The following is a 20,022-nucleotide window of genomic DNA, read 5'->3' on the forward strand; positions in this document are numbered from 1 at the left end:
ACATGCGGTTCCTCGTCAGAATTCTTTAATTGATTATTAGAAGAGGCCAAAGAAACTTAGAATTGGCTTTTTTTTGTTAGCTGCGAAGAAAAAGACTATTATGGTGCTGTTTCAGTAGGACAGCTAAGTTCTGACTCGCACTGTGGCCGCAGCCGCCGTATGCAAAGCGTTATCTCTTGACTTTTTAAGAAACTTGACTTTTTAAGAAAATAGCAAAATTCAAGATGGCAGATCCAGGATGGCAACCTTGTTCCAAGGCTCTCTCTCCTCTGCCTCCCTTGTCGTTGGAATAGCGGGTCAAACAACGTCATTTGACGTCATATGACATCACAAGCAACAAATATGGAACCATTTTGTGGAGCAAGCTCGGGGCTATCCGATTAATGTAAATTTATTTCACTGTGCCTTAACAAAACGAAAACCCAGTGGAGGGAGGGGAGTCCATGCACCCCCTTTTTGTACCACGGTGGGGTTATGAGTTAGTTTGTGCGTCCAAGGGTTAAGAAACCTTACTCTGGGATAGGGGAGCTTAAGAGCGGTCTGCTGTAAGGCTGACTAAGGGTATCCAAGATTAAAAAGGTCCGATTTTCCCAAACCCGCCTGGTGAACTAGTTCTACTTTTACTTTTGATTGTTTTTGTTGTTGTTGTTTTGTAAAATGTTTTGTATTTTGACGTCGACGGCAGCCTAAATCTACGTCGAAATTGGTAATTCCCGATGCTTCTATTTAAACAGTGAAAACGTTCTATAAAAAGAGATTAAACCCAGGAAATAGTCATTAGTAATGGTAATAGAACTAAGTAGAGTCCAATTCAGTCTGTAATCATACGAGTGATTAACAAAATCGGACGACCGCGAAAAGGGAGTCCGATTTGTTTAATTATACCGCGTATATGATTACAGGCAGAATTGGACGACACAATGTCCTGCTAACAATTAATCGTAACCATTACAATTTCTCAAAAAAAAAAAAAATTCATTTAACAAAGTAGCAAAATATGATGATTAACAGTTCCGAAAAATAAATTATAGACCATAGTTAGAAAATGGCTTTTAATGTTCCCTTGGAAACAGCCACCAAAGTTATGGCAATGTTACAAAATCTCTCCTGTGGATTGGTTACCATAGTGACTGGAATCACTGTTGTAATTTGCGAATTTAGCTTAAAGGACTTAAAATGATTGGCGTCGTGTAACTGTCCGTTTCAGGTGTCCGGTTACAGCTATCTGTCTGATTACAACTTTGCAGTTTAAGGTGACTCCTTAGTATTGCATTGCACATTCCTACTGGGGCACGATTTTCGCGTCATTAGCGCGCGTACATGAGCGCGTGCGCGCACAAAACGTAAGAGATTTCCCTCAAACTTAGCTCGATAGCGAAATAAATGCTCCTTTTCTCTTAAACGAGCACGGTGACCTCAACTTTTTATTTCATAATTTCAATGAGAACAATATCCTCAATTACTGAGAAAAAATTAGCAGAAATCTATGGCTACTTTTTTGGCAAATGAAATAAGTACTACAGAGGGAGACATAACGGGCTCAACAGCGCATGTCCTGATTATGTTTCCTTTAAAGGATAAAAAATTTAGGTTATTTGAAGACATTTTTTCTGGGACGTAGATGAAGAAACAATCAAAGAAAGTCAAACTCTGTGTGATATAGCACGCTGCATCGAGCTTATTTTTGGGCAAAGAAATTACCAAAATTCACTTAAACAACCATATTTTCAGCATTTTGGCGTGAAAACAAGCACGGTGACCCCCTCTTTTTATTACGTTTTTAATATCTCCTTGTCCTGTAACATAACAACAGCATACCAAGTTTCATCGGAAATCTATGGCGGGTTCTTTTACTAGGGAATCACCTTAATTAGTACAAAATACCGCATATAATGAATGTTAATGGTAAAATGGAATTTTTGACGGAATTTTAACCCATTGACTCCCGTGCCGCCCGTAACCGGCCGTGACGAGCGTTGGCCTTTGTTGCACTTCTGACGTCATCACCTTTAACCAAAATTGGCATCATCTATACGCAAGTTCTACAGAAGGAAAATATCTTTCTAATGATATCCAGATCAGACTGATCGACTCAATGGAGCCCAAAATATGCACGAAAATGTTCAGAAATTTAAGTGAGAAACTTCCTGCGACTTCACTTAGCTACTCCATGGTAATTAAAAAGTGTTCCACCATGGACTGTTTTAAATCAAGATTAAAAACTTCTCTTTTTAAGAGAGCGTTCTCAGATTAGGGCTTTTTGATTAAGGTTTTATGTAAGAGGTCAGCGCCAACCAAAAGACACGTGGGCTCTGGGAACGAGATTGCCATGTTGTAAACCAAGGCACGCATGCGCCGTGAAACCGGAACTCCTAAAATCTTGGAGTCTGGATATTGATTATTCCGATCCAGAGCTCCGTGTCTTGGCGCCGACCAAAAGACACGTGGGCTCTGGGAACGAGATTGAACACGATGCTAGTGGAAAGAAAGGCATACTGTCATGTTGCAAATGCCTTTTTGAGAAGATTGGGGCTAATTTGGCCCAGATCCAGGCTGAAAAGCTCCAAAATGTCCGTTTTTGGCAAATGTACGTTTTTGGCAAAAATTTCTTGGAGTCAATGGGTCAATCACAAGACCAAAGTTTTCAAAAGCTGAGTCCTTTTGTGATAAATTTGGGAAATCTGTCCAAACAAGGTAAAAAACGCAAGGAATTCCGGAAAATTTGATTTAAAAGTGTTTTGTTAATGGCAAATTTTTAATATTATGCACTTTGAAAGAGATTACCACAACTGAAGTTAAGTAGCAACAGAACATAGGAATCCTGCTTTGTCTTCATTTTGTTTTATTCAAACTGTGCAGTAAATTTCTGACTATAACGTACGTCATTATTTTGCAGAACAGAATAATATTAAAAGGACATAGTACCTTGAACAATACTCAAAAATAACAACTTTCATCGATAACAGCCCTTTAAAAACATAGTACTGAACAATGTCACTTTGCTCATCATCGCTTTTTCCAGTGAATGGATGCATTCAAGTAAAGAAAGATTATTTTTGACTAGGCCTGTAAACACCAGCAAAACTACACTGAACAAAGGAGAAACTGATTCATCGCTGAAACAAAGAAGAAAGGCAAAGACGAATGGAATGCCCACCATCTCAACAAAGGGAGAGATCCTCGACCATACCTTCGAGTTACTATACTGGCATTTGCTGCTGCCTGTCACGGTTAATCCTTCTGACGCGATGAATTAAGAATTCCTTTATGTGCCTAGCTAGACTCTCCAGGTTTTGCAAAAATCATGTGAAAAGAACTCAGCATCTAAAACTCCTATAAATACTCGCATGTCATGGAACCAATATATCGCAATGCTATCCCGTTCATGATGTTTGTTTGGTAGCTGAAACCACGATAAGCTTGGGATTTGTCCGTAATAACTAATATAATCAACCATTAATTAGAATTTGCCAACATAACAAACTCTAATCGGTTTTCAGCTGTTCTCTTATATTAGCTTGCTTCTCTACTTTTCTCACCTACATGTCGAAAAGTGAGCTGCTCTTTCCAGTTAAAATTAATTTAACCTAATTTTTGTCCGATAAACCGGCAACATTCCAACAGTTACCTTCCTACCAACACTTCCGTGTTTCTCTGGGTGAAAGACTTTCCTGCAAAGTTTACGAGCACGAAGCAAGTCATTGACATGGTAACCCAGTTACTATTTGTAATGAGTGTAAAGCACGCCGCAGTTGACTATCCTCTTGGTGAATCTGGAGCCTTCACTCCCCTCACTCCGACCAAGATTTTCAACGACAGTCGGGTGCCACCAGGAACTTTTTCCGTGTTTAATCCGTGTTCAATAATAATAATAATAATAATAATAATAATAATAATAATAATGATGATGATGATGATGATGATGACTTTATCATCTTGTCAATTACATCTAGCAGTAGAGAATCCCCACTGCTAACAGGGGACACCTAACTAGAATTATCAAAAAAAATATACAGGAAGTTCCTATAAGAAGAATTAAAATTATGAGTTACAAAGATGGCAGCCACTACATCCATCTAGGATGTTACCTAGATCTAGCCTCCGTACGTGGGTCTTAAAGTGCTTGAGATCATCGCCGATCTTTCTTTACTTGTCCAAACTGAACATATCCGATCGCCAGATTCAATCGCTCAATGTTTCGTAAGGGCTGCTGCTTAATAATAACAAGATGTTGCTTAATCTCTGCTGTCTTAGTATGTAGAATCTGCCCAAAAACTGGCTTTCTTTTGTTCGACCTAGTAGTACTTTCCCAAATGTAGTCAAGTGCACGTACTCAAAATGTTATATGAATCGTTTGACATCATTGAGAACTCATATACATTAGGCTGAACGTTTCCCTGCCACTAATTAAGCGTTAAATTAAAAGAAATACGAAATGTGTTTGGCTACTCTGCATACTCATGAATGCCATATTATAAACGCCTATTTTCCTATGATGGTCAACACGATCGGGTATTCTACATTGAAAATTCAGAATTGAATGGAGAATTTTAGTTTTATTGCAATGCGTCAGGGGCACCCAACGGATCGTTTCGGTAAATTATCTGTTCGGAAGGCGTTTAATCCCCTCTGATTTTCTTGAGAGAATTGGCACCTCGAACTTTCGTGACATGAGAAATTTAATGTCTGTTGTTTTCGGACTGTTGAAAATGTCGTTTTGAGTACCGAAAAAAGGTGAGCTATCATTTTCGGAAAGGCGATAAGACCTAAGGTTTTCGGGAAATGGACAAAAAAGCCCTAATAAATTCGAGAATACTCAAGTTCCCCTAGAATATCCGAACAGATAAAATTTTTTTAGTGCAACCTAAAATTAACCTACAGAGCTTTAAAAGTACTCCAGATAGCCTAAAACAGCATCTAACAGCATTAGAGAGAAAACGCTCGTTGGGTGCCCCTGATGCGTTTGTCTTTGCCTCTTGAGTCAACCGAAACAATAAGTGGTGATTTGGCCCAATCATTGGCAAATGTTGCTATGAAAGCATAGCAAGACTGTAGCAATCTATCATTTCTAATTTACAGAATAGTATTCAGTCTAAATATTTTTTTGCTTTACTAGGTTTTCGAATTGTGCAAATTTTAAAAACAATTGAAATCACAAACTGTGGACATTAAAGACTCCTTCTGTTCCATGGATATATTCAAGTTATTTGATATTTTTCGGCAAAATTAAAAGCAAATGCATTAAGCTTCATCACTGTCAAGTTTCACTTTTTTTATGTGCTTAAATTGTAAAAAGCTATCCACTTAGCAAAAGTGTTAAGTGGATTCGAAGTCAATATGTGCTTTAAATTCCATCTGCGTTTTTTTCCGTATATACAATGATTTTATTATGCAATATATCTAGCTCTTCTTAAGATGAATAATCTGGGTATTCCACAGTCACTCTGCTAAACTTTCAACTCAAAGCTAAGACAAAATTATATACATAATCAGGAGCCGAAGGTCAAGGACTTCTGACATTATTTCATTCACCTTTTGTATTTACGAGAGCTCTTTGATTTCTTGAATTTCTGGCTTAAGTAACGCAATATCTCAATGTCTGCAAAAATCTACATAAAAGAAGACTTAAGCACGAGATTTCCTTAAAGTTTAGATTCCATATAAAAGGCATCTGAATGACAGGCTGAAAAAGCGTTGTGGGTTCCATCACCTCTGGCTTCCGTTGAACTCTGAATTGCAACAACGTCACTCATTCTTAAGGTTGGGGAAGCAGTCTTCAAAATTTTATAATGAAGAATTGGATTTGATGCATATGCAAAACCTGTAAAAGCAGTCGTTAGCAGTTTCAGGGAAAGTGTAAGTTCCGACCCAGGAGCAAAAAATCGAGTAGTAATGTGACAGATTATTACTGGAAACCAGGACAGAATGAAAATAGCACCTGTTTTGTAAGTAAGTTTGGTAATTTGCGATTCGTACCTCCGATGTAGGGACCGGGACTGAGGTAAAGGCGACGAGCGAAGTCCGCTTACGACGCGAATGAATGTCACCATGATAATAAGAATGGCCGAGACATTAAAAACTGTGCCAAAGATGGTGATGTAAGCGTTAAAGAAACCTCTCGATGTGGAAGAATGAGATATTAAATTGAAGGGATCGTATTGAGGGCACTGCGATTCGTCTATACTAAGCAGTATAGCAAAGACCGCAAATATAATTATAGCCATCAACCAGACAATTAGGAGAACTTTTTTCACGTTGTCAGGATGTAAACGCCGCCGGAGAGGACGACAAATGCAGTCTTGGCGATCCATCGCCATTAGTGACAATGTTATGGCGTTGACGGTACTGCAGAAGAATGATAGTACCAGACGAATTTTACACAGAACAGGAAGCTCGATCCCGTCTTGTTGTTTCATAAAGTATGTTCTTGCTGCGATTGATATAACGATTGGCATCACCACAACTGAGGACAACAATCCGATCGCCGACAGGTTAGCAAGCAAAAAGTGTGGAACTTTCCTAAGGTCACGCCGTCTTTCCAGTAAGAGAAAAACTTTGGCGTTTCCGTAAGTACCAGCGACAAGAAAAACTGCTGTCAGAACAAAAACAGTTATAATAACACCTTGTGGAATCTGCACCAGAGGGTCACTTGCACTTGTGTGATTCATCATATACTTAGCTAGTTTTTGTCTTCTATTCAACTCAGGCCAACTTGCCCACTGTTGGTGATTTGACCCACCTGGCAATTCTTCAGTTTATCTTTTTTTTAGTGTTCTTGTTGATAACTCGTACTGACAGATTGACTCCAGTTATCCCTCTTTTTCTGGTCCTATATGTCTTTTTGCGTAAAGTGATCATACAAAGTGTTGAGCACCAGAATATTTCCCTTTCGGACTAATACAGACTGAACATCGCCACTTTAAATCGCTCAATCTTTCTTAAAAGCTGCTGCTTAATAATAACAAGATGTTGCTTAATCTCTGCTGTCTTAGTATGTAGAATCTGTCCAAAAATTGGTTTTCTTTTGTTCGATCTCATAGTAATTTCCCAAATGTAGTCAAGTGGTATTACGTGCACGTACTCACGATGTCATATGAATCGTTTGACACCAATGAGAACTTATATACATTATGCTGAACGTTTCCCTGCCACTAATTAAGCGTTAAGTTAAAAGCAATACGAAACTAAATGTGTTTGGCTATATTTCAACATATTCCCGCATACTCGTGAATGCCATATTATAAATGCCTATTTTCCTATGATGGTCAACACGGTCGGGTATTCTACATTGAAAATTCAGAATTGAATGGAGAATTTTAGTTTTATTGCAATGCGTTTGTCTTCACCTCTTGAGTCAACCGAAACAATAAGTGGTGATTTGGCCCAATCATTTACAAACGTTGCTATGAAACCATAACAAGACTCTGTAGCAATCTATCATTTCTAATTTACAGAATAGTGTTCAGTGTAAATGTTCTTTTGTTTTTATTTATTTATTTATTTATTTTGCTTTACTTTGTTTCTTTCACTTGTTCAAATTTTCAAAAAATTCAAAAACTGTGGATATTTAAGACATCCTTCTGTTCCGTATATATATTCAAGTTATTTGGGATTTTTCGGCAAAATTAAAAGCAAATACATTAAGCTTCATTACTGTCAAGTTTCGCTTTGTTATTTGCTCAAATTGTTAAAAGCTATCCACTCAGCAAAAGCGTTAAGTGAATTCGAAGTCAATATGTGCTTTAAATTCCATCTGCGTATTTTTCCGTATAGACCTTTTTTTTTTGTCACAACATCACTTACATCGCTTTCACTACAAAACTTAAGGTTACAAAATTTACATTACCAGAATTAAGGTTTCAACTAACACTTAATACATAATACATCCAGGCTTGCTTTGACGCATACCGTATATTAAATTATAACCATAGAAAGTAAGGAGAGGAGAGGCGTCCATAGTGAAATAAATTTTGTCTTTTGGCCTTTAGAATATAAAATTGATCTTTGCACAATTAACTTGTCTTTAACAAATTCAAGAAAGTGAGCAAAGCTTGGGGGTTTAAATTCGATCCTTTGCAGGAAGGTGTGTCTCTTGCCAGGAAGGATGTAATAATTAAAGATATGCATTCAGTTTAAGATCTTCGAGATTTTTGCCGTACATTATACGCAAGTCGTCAATAAGCAAAAATTCAACACTGTGATTTTTCCACCAGCTTATTACTTCAAACCAAAATTTTTGAATTACAATACAGTTAACTAGACAATGATATTTATATTGCAATAATTATGTCTAGCTCTTTTCAGGATGAATAATCCAGGTATTCTACAGTCGCTCTGCAAAACTTTCATTCGCAAATGGGAATTTTTAATTAAGAGCACAAATACATTTAGGACTTAACGCTATGAAATAACCTTGGCACGGGTCGTACTCAATATTAAAATAATGTAAAGCAATATAAGTTGTCAGTTTCATTAGGGATGTTCAGGCTTAAGTTAACGTTGTGTATAAATTCTCCTCCTCTTAGTCAACTCGGCCATCAGATGCTTATCAGGAGAACAAATCGCGCTGGTCATTAACTTCGAACTCGTGAGCTCTCGATTTCTCGAATCTTCAGATAACTCCAACCATATATAGTGCGTCTCTCTTGGATTTCTTTTACGGAATCATTACCCTGATATTCCATGAGCTCCCGATTTCTCGAACCAATTTCCGTTTACCACGGAATTTCGAGAACTCGGGATTTCATCGTCATTCACAGTCAGCAATTATTAACATTACGCCGAAAATAATTCGCGGTTGAGACACAATGATAACCATCCTCTTGGAATTGCCATTTTGAGAAAGGCGCTTGAGTCTCCCAAGCCAAAACATAGACGCATGATTACTTATTCAGTTCTGCCGCGTTCCGGTGTATCCCAGAAATACCAAAAAATCCAATACAAATGTGATTCATAACACTTTACTGTTAACGTCATTCTGTACTTGGACCACAGTTGATAAAGCCATTCCGTATAATGCATTTTCCATCACAAATAAGTAGTCCACTTAATTGTGCTCGGCTATGATTTAGTGAAAGATAAAAATGGCAAGAAAGAAACACTGTGACACGTTGATTTGGTATATCCTTCTTATTCTGATTCAGACTTATATTGACCAAAAAATCAGCTCAGATTGACCAAAATTAGGCCAAAAGTCCGTCGCCTTAGGAAAATCGCCGTCTCGCTTTGAAAGAAGTTGTAAAAAAGTGTAGCTTAAGTGCATTTTTCGGTTTGCTAACTAGCAGTCTAGGTTGAAAACTATGAGGCTTGCACGAATTAAAAGGATAAAATAACAGGTTTCCTTTAAATGGTTTGTACAATCGAACTAGTGACCTGACAGGTGCTCTGTTTCAGTTTCTTGGTTGTAGGAGGATCCTGGTTGACAACGAATCGTAAAAGTGTTTTAAATCTGATTTATACTACACGAGAGCGCAAGCAAATGTAAGTAAATTTTGATGGAAAACCTAATTCTGAGATAAATTTGAGATTAGGCCCTTAACATCGAGGTCGAAATATTATTTATTCTTCGATTCGCAAGTATTAAGTATTAGCGCGCGTGTAGTCTGGTGTGTTTGAATTATTTGTCCTTGCCACGGGAATTATCATGATTGTAGCAATCGTAAATTTAGATAAAAAGTTTTGGTCACTGTTAATGCTGCTTCAAAACTACAGTTCTGTTTTCTTTTGCAGGAGTTTAAAGTTCAAAGTATGCTTCCTTCATCATTGTTTTTTCCTTTGGTCTACTCTGTTCTGTAGAAGTAAGGCCTGATATCTATTCCCATTTCTATTTATTATATAAAATACATATATTTATTTTCATTTTGTACTAGAAATCCTCGCAATTGTATAACGTTTATATTTTATTTTCTCTCTGACAGCAAATGCAGACACATTACGCATTCCTGTTGGAGGACAGCTCGTTTATGACACGACGTCAAAAACAGCAGACCTGTGCCTCTCACCGCACTTGTGTCCACCGTGTGTCCTCGATGCTCTTTGCCATCAGGACAAAAAGCCTAACCTGGGTACTACTGCCGCAACATATTCAACTGAACTGTCCTCGTCATCCACTTCACCATCCCCTACGGCAACGACATCTTCTAGTACCGAGTTAACCTCGACAGCGTCGGCTCCAACCACTGAAACCACTGCACCGACTGAAGGACCGGCCAGCAGCACACCAGCGCCGACTCCATCGAGTAGTACCACAGAGAAGACACAGCCATCAGCTTCTCAGGTGACATCCGCCACGGAAACTACGGAAGCAACGGAATCAACATACACTGCTAGTACATACCCTACAATTCCAACAACAGTTGGTGGTGGAATGGAACAGGGAGGAGGTGAGCTGTACCTCCTTGTATTTCCGTTTTAGACATTTAAGGTATATTCTAGAATTTTTTTTTTTAGAGGACCCTTCTGAAAACCACCTCTAGGTGATTGGAGGCCTCCTCTTAGAATATTTATTTATTGCTTATTATTTACTGTTATAAGAAGGTTTATCAATTTATAAAATTTCCTTACATGGCGAAATAACTATTCGTATTCATCTCTGCGTTGGGTGACTTCCAAGGAGGAATGGAGTCACTGTCGACCACTCAATTTCCGATCTTTTTGTTGTGCTAGTAGTTGTTTGATAGCATAGGTATGTTCGTAATGCCAGTCTAGTACACAATTTACCATCAACATTCAAGTTAGCATCAAATGTCCGTTTTTATTGACACTGGACATTTTCACTTTTCATTTAAGCAATGTCATTTACACTGAGAGAGAATTTCGATTCTAGTCAACTAAGCCAAAGCTTAAGTCGCACACAGCTAGGCCACTGGCCCACACCTTTGGAGCGTAACTTGGTTTCTGTAGCATGAAGCGTAGTATTTCTAAGCCGAAGTGAGCACGCAGCATCCAGTACATGATACCGTCAGGGAGGAAAAGCCAGCGAGGAAGTTGAGTGTCTTGTCAGAGTGCGACATCATGACCCCAACCAGCGCTCGAAACCTGGGCGTTTGCGCAGAATTTTCTGAGCCAGCAATTTGGCTACCTGTGTCACCCAATTTAATCTGCATGCATATCTGTAATTGAACAAGAGAGGGAAAAGAGACAGAGAAAAATGAAATCCATTTTTTTTTTTTAAACATAAACTAAAAGCCTCTACTTTTGCCGTGACAGATTTTCTCCAAGTTGGCTTAAAAGAACATAACAAGTATCGTAAAATACACAATTCACCTGAATTAACTCTGAGCTCACTGCTGAACAGAGATGCACAGTCGACTGCAGAGAGAATTGCGTCTCAGGGAAAACTTGCCCACACTGACGACCTGGAGTTAAATGGACAAGGAGAAAATCTAGGGAAACTTTGTGCCACAGATGAGACTCCAGAGGAGATCATCTCAAAAGTTACGGAGAGATGGTAAGTAAGCATATCAGGATAATTTTTTCCTCACGATTTATATCACAGATTCACCATTGGTCTTGATGTTCTATAGTTAGTGGAAAGACAACTAGATTGAGTGTGGTGTCTTTAGGTACACATGTACGGCCGAGTTTCCTGACAGACACAAGTATTTATGACTTTCAATGACTTGCCTTTAAATACTCATGACTAGCTGTTTGTGATCCCTTGGTGACCATTAACAACCCCCTCCTCTCTCTCCACTAGCTTTCAGATAAACGCTCCGCTGTTAGGAAAGTTAGAGAGATGAATATGTACATGGGCATGATTGTCCTTCATGGAGAAGCCATTACATACCCAACGATCCTGGACGCCATTTTTCCCTTCACCAAAGTGCATCGATCGATCAATTGATTGATTGATTGATTGGTTGGTTGGTGGTTGACTGACTGATTGATCGATTGATTGATCGATCGATCGATGATTGATTGATTGATTGATTGATTGGCGATTTTGCCAGATCCCTGTTTCTTCAATCCTTGCATGTTAAAGACGGTAACCTATTTTGCATGTAAGTGCTTACTTATATATATATCGCTTTTCAGACTCGTATTATTCTCATTTTTGATATAACGCATAGGTACAAAGAGGTTTGTAAATACGACTTCAGCAATCCCGGCTGGACAAGTTCAACCGGTCACTTTACACAGCTCGTTTGGGCCTCCACTCAGGAACTTGGACTCGGCTGGGCCACCAGTGATGAGGGTGGCCTCACGTGTTATTATGTTGCAGGGCGTTATAATCCCGAGGGAAACATTGAAAACAGATTTGAAGACAATGTGATGAAAGGCAGTTTTGATTCGTCTTATTGCAATTCTAAACGACACGAATTTAAGCCATTAAGAAAATTAAGAGACTTAATTTGGCCAAAGGGGTATCTCCTAAATGTCGGACAGCTTTATTAACTTCCAGTAATACCCTGTAGTTAAATCGCTTTATAAACTGCTGTAATATCAATTAATTAATTGTTAGCAATTTCTATATTCTACAACATTTGTTTAATCAACGTTTTTGTTATTTTCTGATGTAATTAAATTCCTTTGGTATGGAAAATGGAAAACAGAAAAATACAAAGCGAACCACGTTTGTGAAATAAGAACGTTAACAACGACAGTTTACCCTGGAATGTAAATAACACAGGTCAGTAAATAGTAAATCACGAAGATCCACGGCAGCAGCTATTAAACGCGCCTGAGTCAATTGAGTTGTTAATAATTACATTAGTGACTAACTAATACCGACCGCATTACCCAAAGTTTGTGAATACGTGATCTCTAATTTAATTCCTGGGTCAGGAATGTAAAGAGGGAGTTATGGGTAGGCAGCTATATCTCTTGTTCTATTTGTTTTACCAAGCTGAAATTTTCCGTGATTATAAAACTCGGCGCCCTCCCTTGCCTTGATATATTTCGAGCTAAGAGTCGTGAACTTACAGTGGCGGAAAAATCAAGATAAATTACTAGCGTTTCATAATTAACAGACGAAAGTTTCATACATTACACAAATTCATAGGATATCTACTAGACACAGATACCTTTGATCATGAAGTTGTGTTATAATAAAGCCAGAAAAGCGCATCGTAGCCCTGGGCTTAGCGAGTTCAGTTGGACTCTGGATCCAGCAGTTCTGGTTCGAGCTGTGGCCGGGATCACTGTGCTGTGCTCTAGTTTAACACATTTTCTAGTTGCACCACCATTCTCTACCCAGGATTGCCACAATACGGGAGAGTAACTTGTCGTTGGGCTAATAGTCTCCCCTCCAGGGGACTAGTAGTGCTAGCTTCTTCATGTACAGAGTGCGAGATAAGCTTTCCAAATGTTGAACAGCCTGGCCCAACCCTGAGTTACAACGTAAGCTGTTTATTTATTTATTCCTTATTTTAAAACAGGGTTAGTTTTCGGGATAAATCGTGGGTAGAAGTTTCAATATTACCTTGAAAACCTGCACGAAGCAGTCGACAGTGATCTGACGAAATAAAAAGTTATAATTCTATGGAGGGGGAAAGGTTTAACATCCCTGGGCAAATCTTAGTAATTTTTTATGTCAGTTCTCATTATTAGGTGTAACCATGGCCAGATCATCACATGGTCAAGGAAAAATTTACGCTCGAGTCACTAGCAAATACGATTTCGTAACTGAATCCTATAAATTTTTATTAGAATCTCAAGAGAGGTCTCGTGCCCTTTCGCGGTGGTACTAGGATAAACCAATCAAATTGCGATGTGAGAAACTCCGTGTTATTTTAAGTGTTTGTATTGGGAAAACTCCCACTTGAAATTACAAGTTAAAGGGATATTTCAATTTCGCGCTGACTGGTACATGAAGTGGTCTATAGTGACTGAATTCGGTCACAAGCTGAACACCAGCGACTTTCTAATAATCGTATACATAATATTCATGATGACTTTATTAAAGCTGTAAGCGTTGAAAACAAAGGAGACTCTCCAACAACCAACGGCAGTTCTGCGTCTTCGAAAGAGGTGAGTGGTAATTAAGGCAGAGATATGTGATTTCTTGAAGCCGGCCTTCTGTTTCAGCTAAATAACGACAAATATGTGAAATCTTATATTATATCAAATTACTGTTTAAGTCAAACAATAATTGGCCGGATGTATCAATTTAAAAACTACATTAGTAGGTGTGGAATTAGGCAGGTAATGTCAAAGAAACGAAAGTCAGTTTAACGTCTTTCTGACAGAGAACTTTGGGGCGAGGTGCAATATTGAAGAGCTAGACAATTACTAAATTTATTAAATGTCTTTGTTTTCCCTTGAAATGTTTTTTTTACTACTCAGACTAAACAAAACAGATCTTCGTATAAGCTCCTGAATTCATTCTTAAATTATGCAATAAATTTAGTAAAACCTCGATAAAGCGAGCAAGCTCGGTTCGAAGAAACCTGCTCTTTTATTTAGGTCCTTGATGACAGCCTTTTATTTCATGTAACGCAAAGTGTTTCTCAATTCCTTTATCGGTTTTCCTCATTTAATTTGCTCCAATTAACTTTCATGGTATTGAATGTCGTTCACAACAATACGATCACTCCCCTTTTGAACGGACTAATTGTCCCAAAGATTTCGAGAGTGTACCTTATTGCTAACTCGGTCATTACCTCTACCATTGCGGAGAAAGTAAAATTGTGATTGGGAATTTTTGATTCAGGGTTTGACCCCAAGATGCCGACAGTGCTACCGATTTTTCTTTTCTTTTTTTTTTTATTTAATGTCCTGCGTTATTAGATCTGCCAGAGCCTAAATTCAAAATTGTGATGGGGACCCGAGCCATTAGAGATATCAAGATAGACCTATGTCACTTTCTTTATCGGTAAACTCAAACAAAACCAATTAAACTTTCTTCTGTGGATAATTAGAATTTTGTGAAGAACTCCTTTCAAAAATGAGCAGAAAATTGGGGACAAAGCTTAGGCAGAGCTTTAAAATACGGCAAGGATAAGCGTTTTTGCTTTAGAATTATGTTTTGATTTACATTCTTTTTTTCTTATTTAGAGGTTTTCCTTTAAATAGCACAATGATGTTGCCTTTCATATTCCTGGCCTTAATTCAGGCAACACATGCTAAAAGTGGTAAGTGAACTACAATATACTACAATATTTATTTCGCGAAGCAAACTGAGTTGTTTAATATACGTCATGCATTGCTTTCCGTATCACCTGACCCAGCAAAGGCCGCCAACCACTGTGTGTTTGATCGTGATATTTCTGAAAAGAACAAAATATGCTGATTCAAACCATTCATTTTAGGAAAACATTAGTATTGCTGTGTTGTCTCTCTTAACCGTCCTCCGATTATAATTAAATTAAAAGAAGACTAAACTTTAGTCTGTCAGATAGGTATAGGTAATCGTATGATTAGTCATTTATGATATGAGTGACAAAATTATAAACGCGCGTGCGCGTGTTAATTTGCACTGCGGTGCAAATTAAAGTTTAACGATATCATAATTTGCCTGCTCTCAGCCAATCACTTTTAAGTATTTTCTGTGTCACATAGCAATCCAAATAACATAGGTAACAAGTGAAGAGTAAAGTTTGGGGACGTTTCCATGGATACCAAGTTCCAACGCCATTGTCAACTATGATGTGAAGTTTATATGAAATAATTCATATACGAACTGCGGTTGTAGATGAAAGTGAAGAATGATCATCGCAGTTAATTTTCCAATTTAAGCAATTGGAAAGCCGAAGCCTGAAAAAATCAGGGCTTCAACGGGATTCGAACCCGTGACCTCCGCGATACCGGTGCGATGCTCTACCAACTGAGCTATGAAGCCACATATTGGGAGCGAGGTCAATTAATTGAGTTCATATCTTCCCGTGAGGAGTGAAATGATGTGAAGTTTATATGAAATAATTCATATACGAACTGCGGTTGTAGATGAAAGTGAAGAATGATCATCGCAGTTAATTTTCCAATTTAAGCAATTGGAGAGCCGAAGCCTGAAAAAATCAGGGCTTCAACGGGATTCGAACCCGTGACCTCCGCGATACCGGTGCGATGCTCTACCAACTGAGCTATGAAGCCACATATTGGGAGCGAGGTCGATTAATATTAATTGAAAATTCTTTTATTTGATTTGAACTGATTTTAATTTGTTTTAAATGCACTCTTCAATCTTTTCCTAAGCGAGTACAAAGTTTACAGTCTCAGGAGGCGGTTCATTAGTCTCTGGAAAATTGTCCATGGACATTCATGTGGAAGCTAACAACGTACAGGTCCCCAGTTCGATGACCATCCCCACCAGCTCGAGTGGACCTGCGGCCGGATCAACCCCAGCGCCCGCTGGAAGCACGCCAGCGGTGTCTACTTCCGCAGCGCCTGGAGCAAGCACTGCTACTGCGTCAGGCAAGAATCCGACCACACCTTCGGGTTCAACAACGGCCTCCAGCGGGGGAGGAAGCTCCACTACTGCGCCATCCACAACACCCGGACCAGCCACAACAGCCACATCAGCCGCACCAATGTATCCTGACAAGGGAAGCTCAGCAAACTCGAAAATGTGTGAGTGAAATAAACGTCTTTTTGGTTATTTTAAGTGCCAAGGTACCAATCAAAATCATGTGACAAATCCTTAGAATCCATGCTCTCTGGCTCTTAATCTTGCTTGGACTTAACTAGGTCGGAAACAAATGTATGATCATGTTGATGATTGACTGAGTGAAGCCTAATGAAGCAGATATATATTTGCAGGCGCCCATTAGGGCCCCTATATATCTGACCGATTTTCCAAAAACTACATGCCCGCTATTTTGGTGGAAAGTCTTTAACACGGTTTTCATAAACTCAGACATTTATTGGCAGAGAATGTCCGAAACTGATCAGGGAATTCCCTAGTTTGACTCTAGATGTTTTAGAAAGATCGACAGAATTAGACACGCTAGTTTTTCGGCCTTTCTGGGTCATCCAGTCTTGCTCCCTTGAAATATATGTCTCGATTTATGAAAATGTGTTAAAGACTGAATCAAGTGTTTTTTGATATATTTGTTTGTTTATTTTTTATTTATTTATTTATTTATTTTTTTTTGCTTTCGCTATGACAGCAGCTTGTTAATCTTACCTAGCATGAAATGTAGAAACCCCTTGCCACATGCTTCATTTATTTAGGTATTTTTTTCATTATTTATCGACCGCCCCCACCACCCCCTTTTCAATTTGTGTTAAGTTTAGCCCAGGCTACACTCGTCTGAATTCAGTTCGCGCGGTAACTCTGACAAGCAGCGGACCAATTAGCGTTCTGTATTTGCTGTATTGTTCTGTGTTCGCTGTATTGTTTTGTATGTATTATTCTGTATTGTTTTGTGCACGGTCAAGGCCAAAAAAGGGAACAAAAACCTAAAACAAAGAAATTTCACGGTCGGGTTTCATGGCCATTCCCCTCTAGTAACTATGATTACAGTTACATGTATGCTGTTCCTCTGTTGTAAGTTTACACATTGAAACATCCCCTCTATCATCAATGACGGTGATTTATTTATTCTTAAATGTCATTTAGCTCCTGATGTAGATCGGACAGCTTTAGAGTTGCATAACTACTATCGCTCAATACACGAAGCACCTCTTCTGTCCCTCGATGACAGTCTCCGAAAAGACGCTCAAGAGTACGCCTACAAAGTGGCTAAAAGTCAGTTGCTAAGACCTGAACAGGACTCTGTGCTTACATCCAAGGATGAAGGAGAAAACCTGGGATTTCGGTGCTCTATAACTCGACCTGATCCTTCGAGAGCGCTAAGACAGATCATGAAACGATGGTAAGCAGATTGCGATAATGCTGTAAGCTGACCTAAACCCACATCTCTTTTAATCTCCATCAAGGCTTCTAGGCAATAAGCTCCCTCACTAGTTATGAAATTTTGCAGAGGTCAACAATTATTTTGAGGTTGCTCACACCCACCCTTTCTTGTCGGGCCCAGCCGCGCTCTATGTCTGTGTCATCATCTCGAATCTGATTTGAAATACGTGAACGATTGCAGCGCAAAAAGCAATAAAGGCAAACAAAAACCAGCTAAAAAGAAAAACATTGTCTAAAATGAGGACGCAAAAATATCACCAGAATGTAAATCTATGATTCTGTTGACATCCTCTCACAAAATAATTTGTAATTATAATTAATGAACCGGAATCAACTTCGATCTTAGAAATACTCTAATCACCCTGAAACGATTATAAAATATTTTGTGACTAATCTTAATAAACACAAACACAGCATCAGGGGCGGGCATCTCGTTTATTGATACAGCCAGCGTTTACATTATCACCATAAAGAAATTACAGCAGTGAATAAACAACAAAGCAAAGTTGAAAGAGATGCCTTCGAGTGGCTCTTGCGTAACTTACAAAATCTCAAATAGCCTACTAGCCCCTAGGGATACATCATACCTGCAAGCACGCCTAAATAGTTCTACAGTTAACACAAATTATACATATAATTAACATACTCCAGTGTCATGAGCGAAACGTTACAAAATATATTTCCTAATCCTGATCCTTGAAGTTCGACGATACTGCCACCCTTTGAAAACCTGCATTATGCACTCCGTCGCCTTTACGATGTCTTTTTTGCTCTGTAGAATTATTTAATCCTGAATTTATTGTACATTTGGTAGCGATTCGTGTTAACATTAGGAGGAAAATTTGTGGAGGAGTATTGATACATACGTTTTTGACCCTCGGCTCTTGTTGTTTACTAGGTATGACGAGGGATGCAATTACAAATTCCACGAACCCCTGTCAGATAGATTCGGTCACAGGCATTTCACGCAACTGACGTGGAATGGAAGCCAGAAGCTCGGGGTCGGAATCGCATATGGTCGAGTCAAAAATCTGCAGTGTCTGTACTTTGTCGCCCGTTACAGGCCCCGCGGGAACACGGGTGCAAAGTTGGATTACGAAAAGAACGTGAGGAAAGGTGTTTTTGATTCGTCTTTCTGTAAACCAATAGCAAACCATCTGTCTAAACAGGAAGTCGTCTTGAAAGACTAATTACCAATCGTATCTGTCAATCACAATATTCTATTTTGTCTAACCTGATGAAATAAAGGAGATTATTATTTTTCCAGGGGCGTTTGGTCTCTTCTTGCTGTAACTCATCGGTTATTCCTAGTTAACCTGCACCGTCTAGGGTTACGCTGTTCTTATATTCGGGGAAGTTCTTTCTTCGTCTACAAGTTCAGGGCAAAGTAGTAAATATCGGTCTAAGAGCTGGCTTTTGAGCTTTTTGAGTGATAGAAGCATTTTTAGAGTCCTTTTGTCGTGGAAATAAAATATTTGCCAAGCAATGCTTGACGAGAGTGACGGGCTTGACGTTATTTTTCTAGATTCCGAGGGTAGAGAATTTTTCAGTCAGTTGTTGAAATTTGTGCTGGTAAGCATTGCTTCAATCGTCAAAATTAAAAGTGGCGGTGAAATGTGTCTGTAAACAAGAAAGTTAGCCTTTGTGGTAAGTTGTTGTTGTTTTTTAAGTCTTTGTGCGGCTTTTCAAGTGTTTTACTAGAGCCAAACTGAAAGATTTAGTTCAAAATATTACGTGAGGATACTACTCACAACCTTTTTTTTCACTCTCGTGATTGCTTTGGAGCATTTTTAGGGCACAGCTACCTGAATGTTTTAATCTGTCGACATTAAGAGTAATGCCGGTTTGCTGTAAATGAGCAACTGCTGTACATAGATGTAATTTGATCTAAAGACGATGTTTTCCTGTAGATGATTCTTTGTTGCTTTATTGTTCACTAGAAAAGTTACTTTTTTGGCTAGTACTGCTTGAGGAAACTGTTTTTTTAATTGATCTCAAATAATTAGAAATTTGGCTAGACTGGTTTTCGTTGAGAAGTCAACAAATGTATTGGAATGACAAAGCAAATGAAATTTAACTGCTCCCCACGGCTAAAATTACACATGTGAGCAGTTGCTTCTTTTGGTTTTAAAATGTTTAATTTTGCTTGTATAATTGTTATTAGATTTACTCTTTCCCAATGCAGATTATAAAAAGATTATTAATGTGCGTGCAACGTTGTAAAG

The 20,022-nt window shown here is 38.6% G+C and overlaps 3 protein-coding genes across 4 annotated transcripts; 2 read left to right on the forward strand and 1 right to left on the reverse strand.

The window, feature by feature from the left end:
- Nucleotides 1–5,642: 5,642 nt before the first annotated feature.
- On the reverse strand, nucleotides 5,643–6,729 carry LOC145464956 (neuropeptide Y receptor type 2-like). The gene has a single exon (XM_081448767.1). It carries the CDS (start codon nucleotides 6,669–6,671, stop codon nucleotides 5,643–5,645), a length of 1,029 nt encoding a protein of 342 aa, XP_081304893.1. The 5' UTR covers nucleotides 6,672–6,729.
- Nucleotides 6,730–9,907: 3,178 nt separating this feature from the next.
- LOC145466039 (uncharacterized) lies at nucleotides 9,908–10,441 on the forward strand (the record flags this gene model as incomplete). The annotated part of the gene is made up of 1 exon (XM_081449819.1): nucleotides 9,908–10,441. A coding segment is annotated over one exon (507 nt), but the record flags the coding sequence as incomplete, so codon positions are not given.
- A 3,145-nt stretch (nucleotides 10,442–13,586) lies between these two features.
- On the forward strand, nucleotides 13,587–19,063 carry LOC145465889 (uncharacterized). Of its 2 annotated transcripts, none has more exons than XM_081449647.1 (5): nucleotides 13,587–13,971; nucleotides 14,998–15,074; nucleotides 16,135–16,509; nucleotides 17,501–17,756; nucleotides 18,696–19,063. In XM_081449647.1, exons 2-5 carry the CDS (start codon nucleotides 15,020–15,022, stop codon nucleotides 18,985–18,987), a joined length of 978 nt encoding a protein of 325 aa, XP_081305773.1. In that variant the 5' UTR covers nucleotides 13,587–13,971; nucleotides 14,998–15,019; the 3' UTR covers nucleotides 18,988–19,063. The 2 variants fall into 2 exon arrangements, with proteins under 2 accessions (XP_081305773.1, XP_081305774.1); XM_081449648.1 differs by having other exon boundaries at nucleotides 15,016–15,074.
- Nucleotides 19,064–20,022: the final 959 nt, after the last annotated feature.

Source organism: Orbicella franksi, chromosome 13 (assembly GCF_964199315.1).
Source record: "Orbicella franksi chromosome 13, jaOrbFran1.1, whole genome shotgun sequence".
Classification (NCBI taxonomy): domain Eukaryota; kingdom Metazoa; phylum Cnidaria; class Anthozoa; order Scleractinia; family Merulinidae; genus Orbicella; species Orbicella franksi.